The 10,694-nt window shown below is 46.0% G+C and overlaps 1 protein-coding gene across 1 annotated transcript; it reads right to left on the bottom strand.

The window, feature by feature from the left end:
- Nucleotides 1–1,405: 1,405 nt before the first annotated feature.
- On the bottom strand, nucleotides 1,406–10,618 carry creld1b (cysteine-rich with EGF-like domains 1b). Its single transcript, XM_023819373.2, has 11 exons — nucleotides 10,404–10,618; nucleotides 8,166–8,368; nucleotides 7,989–8,071; nucleotides 7,508–7,618; nucleotides 4,812–4,903; nucleotides 4,544–4,723; nucleotides 4,339–4,434; nucleotides 4,036–4,119; nucleotides 3,837–3,932; nucleotides 3,470–3,610; nucleotides 1,406–3,191 (listed from the first exon to the last, which is right to left on the bottom strand). Exons 2-11 carry the CDS (start codon nucleotides 8,280–8,282, stop codon nucleotides 2,971–2,973), a joined length of 1,221 nt encoding a protein of 406 aa, XP_023675141.1. The 5' UTR covers nucleotides 8,283–8,368; nucleotides 10,404–10,618; the 3' UTR covers nucleotides 1,406–2,970.
- Nucleotides 10,619–10,694: the final 76 nt, after the last annotated feature.

The following is a 10,694-nucleotide window of genomic DNA, read 5'->3' as shown; positions in this document are numbered from 1 at the left end:
CTTCCCTTTGTTTTTTGTTAAGTAGCACGTGCATGAATTGTGACTCACATATCTTGCTCCTCAGAATGAGTTTCACCAATATGTTAATTAAACAACACTGTCAGTCCTATAAGCCAGTGTTTCCCAACCCAGTCTTCAGGGAACCCCAGACAGTCCATGTTTTTGCTCCCTCCCAGCTCCCAGCCAATCAGGAACACCAAATACCTGGTACAGGTGCACTGGGAGCTGAGAGGAAGCAAAAACATGAACTGTCCGGGGTTCCCTGAGGACTGGGTTAGGAAACACTGCTATAAGCGACCGCCTAGGGTGCCAACTAACCCAGCCGATTTCACTTTGTCTCAATGAGGCTGCGCTGTTGCACCGTTCAACTGAAGGTTTAATTGCCTGGCTTTGTCAGTGCCCCTGTAAGTACTCATACTCACCCTCTGCAGTGCCGATACAGAACAGTCTGTATATTCCGTATAAAAATTAAATTCCATTAACAGTCTTTGCTCATACTTTTCTCCCACTGGGGTCTCAAAATGAACACAATTAAAGTCAGTGCAAAGAAATAACATATGATGCTCACCAAGAGTGCCACGTGAGCTGGGACTGGCCCTGTCGTTACTACGATAATTTGACATGTTTTGTATTTCAGTCCAGTACTTTTTATTATAAAATTTTAAGATGATACAAAGTATCAAATTGAGTCAATGAGCCCCTAAATATAACAGTATGTTACACAACTTATCATAAGCAGGGGTAATACTTCGAAATTCTGCCAGGGTATCTATGCCCCTCCGACGTCTCAATCATAAAAATTAACTCGAATCACTAATAGTTATCATTACAAGTTCTACAAGCCTGTTAATCTAGATTAATCATATTGTTAGTCTCATCAGTTTGTGTTAGTAATTGTTATATATTTCACACCACAATCTTGCTTTTGTCCAGCACAGTTCAGGACTAAACAACAAGCCAAAATATAGACAATTTGCTTGAAGAACTGGCACTTACAAAGTGGCTGGTTTAAGTCCCACTTCTTCGTCTATTCAAGACATAGGGCCCCCCCACCCCACCCCACCCAGGTCACAGAAGTTAGTTATTAAATGACTGACTTCAATGCTTCACTACCAGCATTAAGGTGACAGTCACTCAGACTCGCGTGATTTGGTACCTTTTGCTTGTACTGCATTTTGGCTTGTTGCCTGTTCCATTAAGGCAGCGGTAACGTGGAGGTCAGCACAGACTCGTCAGTCAGGCCTACATCACGCAGCCTGATCCCAGCTACTCTTGTGCAGGCCCCCATTTATTGCCTAACTAAGTCAGAGTAGCAAAGCCCCCAAGAGTGGGGAGAGAGGCACAGCTTTACAAAGTTACCCCATTCTCCAGGGCAGGATGACAAGAAAACACAGAGATGAAACTATCAAAGTTCATATTTTTAATAATAATAATAATAATAATAATAACAGCTGTGCTAAGAAGTGCAATTTTCTCGACATAATTGCGTTCCGTGAGGCAGGAGAAATGCAGGCGGTTCCACACAGTGAGGAACGCGGACGGACAGGTGGAGGAGGCCGGCGATGGCCGGGAAGAGGCCAGCGAGGAGAGGCAGACAGGAACAGGTGAACGTGGATGCCAACATGGCCCTCGGAACAGCCAGAACACATCCGTTTGTTCTTTATTGGTCACGTTGTCATTCCTAACACAGACCACCGTTTCTCAACATGGTCGTCAAGGACCCCCAGGAGCTGAGAGAGCACTGTGGACCATCTGCGGGTCCACGAGAACCGGGTTGGGAAACACTGTCATAGAGAGAATCAAGCAGGACAGGAACTGATGCTTCAGACATGAACCGGGGGTAACAGAACTCAGCGCTACGCCACACGTGATACACGCAGCCATTTTTCCGAACGGGTCCACAGAGAAGACAAGGAACAGCAAGATACACAGGTAGTAAGATGGACATGAGCACTGCATGGTGTGTGGAAACCAAACCAGCCATTCAACACACTGGCAATGAAAGCTGTGTGCAGACTGGAAAATTGACAAGAACACTGAAGGGGAGACAGAACTGAAGTAAAGGATGAGACCCACCAAGCACCCCAGACTCTAATGTCCGCTCATTACATCAGGTAAAAGGGAGTGTGGAGAGAAACACACACACACACACACACACACACACACACGTATGCATGCACAGACACCCCTGGACGGACACACAGACAAACACTCACTCTCTCTCTCTCACACACACACACACACACACACACACACACACACAACTGAGGCAGTAGGTTTTTATGGGTAAATTACTACACAGGTGTGCACAAATAATTCTGCATTAAAAACAACAGGCATAATTAAAGTCCCGCCATTCATGCTTCAGTAAAAAGCCTGTTTGAGCAAATCCTCCTCACAGCCGCAAAAAGGTTTGCGCCAAAAACACACTGGCTGACTGTATGGCTTCTCATGCACTCCCGACGTTTTCCTGGACGACAAAAGATCAAAAATGGTAAAAGAAATTTTCATTCTCAAGCTTTCACTGACGGGATCCTGGACTGAGAACGCCCATAGTCAGGGCCACACTCCAGTGACGCCTGCTGCCTCGCGCACTGGCCGGCCGAAGCTAAAAGCTACGCTGGCGATCAGCAATTTTCTGTTGCTCAGCTTTGCAAGTCTGAAAGATACAAATAAATAAATAAATAAACCTCTTGTGAGTGTTGAAATGTCCCAGTGTGATCGGGGCCCCAGAATTCCAAGCATGATGTGGGGCGGGGGGGGGGTGGGCTGGTGGTGTTCAGGCAACTGGCTACAGAAATTTATGACGACCCAAAAACTACACTGCAGTTAAGGACAACCAGCACATTATTACCCCATTGGCCTGCCTACAGTTGCAGTTCCACTGTTAATTTTTTATTTCTGAAATCTATTTCGTCCTCTCATCCCGAAGCCCCTCCACTCCAACCATCCCCCCCCCCAGTCAGAAGGTTAGCGCCCCCGCAGGAATCCGTCCAGCACGCGGTCGCCCTTCTCCGAGAGCCAGTATCCGGCCATGGCGGCCACGCCCCCGATGAAGATGGCGGTAAACACCATGTCGCCCTTGGCTGCCAGCGTAGCCAGGGCACAGATCACCACTCCGAAGAACATCTGCTGTAGCACCAGCACCTCATCGTCCGTCATGTCCTCGAAAAGCCCCTTCTCGGGTCCCGCTGTGGGGGTGGGGGAGGACACAGAGGCCTGGTCACCCTGGCTCCTGACACACAGCCACACCGTGGCCTGGATTTCATCTTTTAGCACAATTGCTACAGCCGAGAAAGTCCTCCGGCAGATAAATCTGCAAGATTATTAGCTGCACACACATACAGACAAATGCATGCATCTATATTTCAAAGAGGTACATCTACAAATACTGTGAATCACACATATGCTGTAGCAGAGTTGAGGACTGTGTGTCCTTGTGTTTCTGGCCGGAACAGTCATCACTCACAGAGGGGCAGGTTCTCCACGCAGATGCTGTCCCTGCGCACAAACCCGTCTGCGCAGTCGCAGTGGAAGGAGCCCTCCTCATTGATACAGGCCTCGTTCAGCCCCGGACATGCCATCGCCCTCTCGCTGCACTCGTCGATGTCTGGCGGAGACATGCAAAGCAGCCAGACAAGTCAAACTCTGGATTAATATAAAATCGGCAAGATTCGGCTAAATTTAAACAAAGGAATTTCATATTTTCATTCAGTTTGAATATTTGAAGCTACACCTGCTCTACTCAGCGTTTATCCTCCATCTACCCTCCTAACTTCATCTGCATCCACATGCCGCATTGTTTTATGCTCAGTTACGATTGCAGACAGGCTCACCCAGACACTTGGCCCCCACCAGCCTGTACCCGCGGGCACACTTCTTACAGCGGGCTGGTCCGCTGCCCATGCACCCCACACACGCCTGGTCACAGCCTGAGAGAACACACAGGCACGTTTATGTACAATTCAGGCAGTACAACCAGGGTGCAGTCAGGCCCAGCAGCCCTCAGCCCCCTTCTGGCGACGAGCTTCCTACCCCTGCACTCATAGGAGCCATCGGTGTTGAAGCAGTACGTGTTGGAAGGACACTTTGCCAGCTCAGTGCCACATTCATCCACGTCTGGAACAGTAGAGGGCGCAGGTGAGTAGAGCGTCCAGAAACGCACACGGGAACATCAGCAAGTCCAAAGATATCAAGTCTCCCAGAGTCACACAGAGGGTGTCAAGAGCACAGGCCATACTGTCCCCAAGAAGCACCACGCTAGGGCGATTCTAGTGCGCCGATCAAGGGTACAACAGCACAGCCCTCAAGGGACTCGAAGAGGCTCGGGCGACTCACCCACACACTTGTTGTCGTGGAGACTCCAGCCTGGCTTGCAGTCTAGGCATTTGTAGTCCTCCGGTCCGGTGCAGTGTTTACAAGCGCGGTAGCAGGCTGAAGACAGCCAGCGGCCAGAAGGAGAGACAAGGCGTCACACATCCAATGGGTCTATAGCACAGCCTGTGCCGAGATGTTCTGATAGGACGAGCAGGGAGGCGGCTACCTGAACAGGGCGCCACCGTGTGGTTGGAGGTCTTCTCCCTGTAGTAGCCGTCGGCACACGCCTGACACAGCTCCCCAGCATAGCCCGGGTCACACACACATTCACCGTCTCCGAGGCGAGTTCCTTCGCCCTCACACCGTCCCAAGCCCCCGCACACGCCTCCGGGACCCCTGGGACACTCTAGAGCGAGAGAAGCCGACAAGCTCACAAGGGGGGGGGGGCACCTTTCAGTTAGGCAGAGGATTCACATTAATGGGCATTTCTTTACCTGAGCATTCAGGACCGAACCTGCCTTCGGGACAACACAACCGAAGTTCATCAATGCAAAGCCATTCGTAGAGGTCAGGTGCCTCCTGCTGCCTGCAGAGTGAATAACAAGAAGGCATTTTAATGTATTAGAATAAGTTTATTTAAAGAGTCCAGATCATAAGCAACATTAACTAGTTTGACATGACTGAATGTGACCATTGTCATCAACAACAACTCAGTCAACAAAACCCTGCCGTATAAAACAATGAGTGGATTTAAAAGATAACAGGGCTGAACAATTGATCAATTTCAAATCAAAATCATGATTTGAAGCAAAGGCTGTGGTTTAGGATTTGCATTGTACAGCACATCTGACTTAAGGTTTAAAACTCGTGAGAACCAAATTCATGCCATCCTCCTTGTGTGACAATCATTCTCACCAATCAGAAGTGCAATGCTCATGACATCACTAATATAATACTAAATATACTAAATAATATACTAAATAAGAACCACTGGCCACGTATCAGCCCACAAAAATACACGTGACACTCAAGGAAAACGTTATTCGCATTGTGAAAAAAAATATTGAATCCACTGCTGAGTTGTAAGTGAATTACCTGCGGAATATCATGGTCAGAGATAGTTTACAGAAAAGTCATATTGTTTATGGAGTGATTATTATGACTTCCACGGTTGTGTAAAACAGTCCTGTGCACTTGTATTTTAGTTTTGTACACCCGTGCAGTAAAGTTTGTGTTTACAAAAAAGTTTTTGTAATAAAGTACTTGTGCTTTCAAAGTCACAGATTTGCAATTTCTCATGAACTAATATTTTCAGAAGCCACGTTACAACTACAAATCGGGATTAAGTGCACAAATAGAGAAGCAAACTATATTTAGACTTCTTCTGGTCCAGAATGTGTGTAAATGGAGGAGCATTTTAATAGCCAGGCGAATCCAGCCAATAATACCCAAAACAAAAGATTTTTGACTAGCTGTCATGCTTTGAGCAGCACAGATCCACGCCCGCATGCTGCTCAGTGTCTGGCAGTAAGGGTTTTACATGAGTCTGTGCACTTCTAATCCCGATTCATAGTTGTAAACTTGTAACGTAGCTTCTGAAAATATTCGTTCATGTGATGTTGCAAATCTGTGACTGAAAACACAAGTACTTTTTTTACAAAAACTTTTTTGTAACGTGGCTTCTGACAATATGTTCAATAATCAAGTTGCAACTCTAACAAACAAGTGTAGAATTATTATTATTATTTTTTTTAAATAAAACAAACTCTGCTGCACGGGTATAAAAAACAAAAATTACAAGTAGGGAGATCTATTTTACACAACCAAGGAATTTTGTCATAATCACTCCATAATTATTATGGGTCCATGCAGTGTTAGCTGTAGAATCCCCATTTTCTTTTTGCTGGAATTGTTTCATTTTTTTTATATTATTGCTTTGCTTAAGTAAATCTAGTCACAGCTTATGTGATAAATGTATAATTACTCTCTGTTAATCTAACTGTTGTTTACGTGGGACTTTCAGGAACGCTTTACCAAGGGTAAAACGCGGTCCAGTATTGTTAGCAAACGCGGTACTTAAAATAATACAATCACTTTGCTATGTTTGGATCGTTAGTGAACCGGCGCTTTTTGGCAAATAAATGACCATGACAGTAATTTTGCCTTAAATTTATAGTAAATTATTGCGGACAAAGAGTATGTGGCATAATCTGGAAACAGGGTCCACACAGAATCATATGACCTTCGTCATTATATGACAATGTAAAAAAGTTCAGTTTGTTTAGAAACTGGTCGTAGTGTTCAGGAAAAGGGTATTCAGTAAAGGTTTGCACAGTTACGGTTACTTGTGGCTTGATTTTTAAATATGTATAAACCGGATCACTAAAGACATGAGGTCATGTACACAAGGGTTAAAAAGGTACAAAATACATGCAGGAAGCAATTCACATGTTTAAGTTCTCATCCTTGCATTAGAATATAGACCAGCTAATATTTTGTGGTAATGCTGCGTCATCTTGTAAATGTATCACACTGAACACTGAACTGAAACTTAACTTTTAAAAAATGACATCGCAAATCAAACTGCAATCGCAATATGTGTTAGAAAAATCACGATTAGGTATTTTCCTCAAATCGTTCAGCCCTAATAACGACAATCACATTACACGTACGCTATAAAACAATGATCAGTTTAGCTGAGGTTCTAAAATGATATACAGGAAAAGGTCAGACCAATACAGCATCTCATGACGTGTTTGGCCAAACACCAAGACATGAAGCTACTTCTCTGTATTTAAGGAGTCGGAGATAAACCTTAAAACGATAAAGCGCACATGCTGTATAAATCTGTCAGTTAATTGCTAGGCCAGGAGACAAAGAAAACAATTAGCATAGGGTTTACCCTGTTCATATTTAATGTGTCACATATAGTTTGCGCAGCGATATAATGATTTATTATGGAATCCTGAGCACTGAAGGATGTGCATGTACTAAATGCCTTTACAGCTTCCTGTTGGCTGTCGTTTTTTACCTAGAGGGCATTCTCAGTTTGAAAATGCCGTCAACCAAAACATCCATTGTGTGCCCATATAAAATACAAAGAACTGAAGCAGAAAGATACGTACGTCCTCACATCATGCAAGAGAGCGAGAACAGCACCTGACCGCCAGAGGGACAAATCCTGACACACCTCTTAAACCACCACGTCTCCACCTGGTCCTCGATCTGCTCCAGCAGCCTGTTGCAATCGAAGTCTGAGCTCTCACACACCGACTCCACGATCTCTAAGAGCCGCGTCTCACTGCCAGGGACGGGGACGGGGACGGGGGGGGGATACGAAAAGGAAGCACATTGCTGAAGTGCTACATTTCCATAACACACTCACAGACACCGAGCGAGAGGCTCAGCCTGGTCGGGGCACCCTTTGTGACTTTTCTACATGTTGTGGATCTAAAAACAACTTACAAATTATGTCAGGAGCTCAGAGCTACTGACATACTTTTACAAACAATCACGTACACTCCTGAACTGGTCATACCAGAAGCTAGCTGCCATGTTTCAGATACATAAAATCTGGGTTGAACATGAACGCTAACACTCACTAACACTAATGCACATTAAATGCCTCATACGCCATTTAACAAGGCTGAATAACTACAGGTTCAGCCTACCTCCTTGCATATTTAGCAAGTTTCTCCTCCTCCCAAGCGGTGTTCCCGCCCCCAAAGTTCTTATTGGCTGTTCGCTCTATGCCCTGAAAACAGATTGGTCAACTGGTCAAAGGATGCTGAGACTGCGCCTCAAAAGGCAGCTAAACAGCCCGGGCAGGTCGGCAGATGCGTCGGTACCTTAATGAAGTTTTCTGTGAGTTTGCGGCACGTCTGGCAGGGTGCCGTCTCCACACGCACCACAGAGAGCACGGAGCACAGCACTATGGCCAGGTGGAAAGGCCAGGAAGACCGCATGGCTTACGTGCGTCGCAGAAGGAGGCGGCGTCACTTTCTTCCCTGAAGAACACTGATATCTGGCAAACTGTGAAGAGATGAGCACTCTGGGGGGGAAAAGCAACACTGAATCAGACACATAGAATTATACAATATATTGCCAAAAGTATTGGGACACCTGCCTTTACACATGCAGGCTGTCCACAAGGATTAGGAGTGTGTTTATGGGAATTTTTCACCATTCTTCCAGGAGAGCATTTATGAGGAAAGGCACTGATGTTGGACGAGCAGGCTTGGCTCACAGTCCCCGTTATAATTCATCCCGAAGGTGTTCTATCGGGTTGAGGTCAGGGCTCTGTGCAGACCAGTCAAGTTCCTCCACTTGCTCATCCACATCCTTATGGACCTTGCTTTGTCCACTGGTGTGCAGTCATGTTAGAACAGAAAGGGGCCATCCCCAAACTGTTCCCACAAAGTTGGGAGCATAAAATTGTCCAAAATGGCTACGAATGCTGCAGCATTAAGAGTTCCTTTCATTGAAACTAAGGGGCCAAGCTCAACTCTTGAAAAACAACCCCACACCAGAATTCCCCCTCAAACTTTACACTTAGGACAATATGCAGTCAGGCAAATACCGTTCTCCAGGCAACCACCAAACCCAGATTCGTCCATCGGATTGCCAGACAGAGAAGCGCGATTCGTCACTCTAGAGAACACGTCTCCACTGCTCTGGAATCCAGTGGCAGCTTTACACCACTGCATCCGACGCTTTGCATTGCATGTGGTGATGTAAGACTTGGATGCAGCTGCTCAGCCATGGAAACCCATTCCATAAAGTTCTCTACACACTGTTCTCGAGCTAATCTGAAGGCCACATGAAGTTTGGAGGACTGTAGCTATTTACTCTGCAGACAGTTGGTGACTTCTGCACACTGTGTGACTCAGCATGCATTGTCCCTGCTCTGATTTTACGTGGCCTACCACTTCGTTTCCAATTTCTTCCACTTAGTTATAATACAAAACAACTGACCGTGGAATATTTAGTAGTGAGGAAATTTCACAAATGGACTTATTGCACAGGTGGCATCCCATCACAATACCACGCTTGAATTCACTGAGCTCCTGAGAGTGACCCATTCTTTCGCATGTGTTTGTGGAAGCAGTCTGCATGCCTAGGTACTTGATTTTATACACCTGTAGCTATGGAAGTGATTGGAACAGCTGAATTAAATAATTTGGAGGGGTGTCCCAATACTTTTGGCAATATAATGTAGCTCTGGAATATTGCATTAGTTAATTTTAGTCGAATAGTTTTTTTTGTTTTTGTTTTTTTTACAAACGTGGAAATAACACAAATCTGGTCCACTTAAATAGATGCTACATCCAAATAGCCGACGACAATCTTCAGCTCGGTGTCACCTAGTGATCGATCACCATTACTACTACACTTGACTTCATACCATGTGTTTAAACATCGAAAAGGGTGCATATTGATTTTTAAATTTATAGACTAAACCTCATTAAACTTCATTTACAATCTTTAAAAATAGTGTTCCCTTTCTGCGCGGCTCTACCAAATTTCGAGTTCTCAGCAACAGTCTCAGACTACAGATTAAGGGTGTGGGCGAACTGACCCGATGGTACATGCGACCAAAGCAGCTAGGGAAGGGGGTGGGATGACCGACCAGCTGTTCTCCGCATCTATTACGGGTGTTGCAAGCACTAGAGCTGGCCTGGCGGTAGTCACATTTATTATTATCATTATTATTATTATTATTATTATTATTATTATTAAGCTTACGAATTTTCGTGAAACAGATCTGCGAAAGAGATCCAACACACCTGCTGTAATATATTTAGAGAGACAGAGCTTGCATAAGCTAACGTCCACACGCAGTCAGTTTCCCTGGGAAGATGTTCAGCTGCCTACTCTAATTCCCACATCCAAAATCAGTATAACGTCATCGAGGGTTCTTGAACATTCGTAGCTGCACACCGGTAAACTGTTCGTCTGCATGTATTTATTTCTGCTCTAAAGAACGCAGATGACGGACAAGCCCGGGGATGATACAGCGGGTCCCTAGCAGCCGCGGAGGAAGGGGGCGCCGTGATTAAACGTGAGCTGACCCCGGGCTGTCCTACCTTCGGCTTTGCTCGGGCTCTGATGATCTCAGCACATGTGCGGGCGACGCGGTGCCACTCCTCACAGATGGAAGACTCCGGCTGCACGGCCCGTCGTTCCCGCACCACCAAGCGCCCCCGCTACCCCGCTTCGCCGTATCTTCGGCCAGATTAAACGACTACCTGCGCTTCTCGTTGCTTCTGTCCCGTCCGCAGAAGCGGCACTGGCGCCCCGCCCTAGTTCCGCCGGGACGTGCCGCCTTAGCCAATTGTGGACCGCGGAATACGGCGGAGGCGGGACTCGACCTACGG

Source organism: Paramormyrops kingsleyae, chromosome 6, assembly GCF_048594095.1.
Source record: "Paramormyrops kingsleyae isolate MSU_618 chromosome 6, PKINGS_0.4, whole genome shotgun sequence".
Classification (NCBI taxonomy): Eukaryota; Metazoa; Chordata; class Actinopteri; order Osteoglossiformes; family Mormyridae; genus Paramormyrops; species Paramormyrops kingsleyae.
Note: the sequence above shows the minus strand (reverse complement) of the source record. Positions and strands in the feature narration are given on the sequence as shown.

Excerpts from the sequence above, each read along its gene's own strand:
- creld1b (XM_023819373.2), bottom strand. The coding sequence starts at position 8,282 with ATGCGGTCTTCCTGGCCTTTCCACCTGGCCATAGTGCTGTGCTCCGTG. Across the intron at positions 4,724-4,811 it reads GTTCGGTCCTGAATGCTCAG|AGTGTCCCAGGGGTCCCGGA; the intron begins GTAAAGAAATGC and ends CTCTCGCTCTAG. Across the intron at positions 4,120-4,338 it reads CCACGACAACAAGTGTGTGG|ACGTGGATGAATGTGGCACT; the intron begins GTGAGTCGCCCG and ends CTACTGTTCCAG.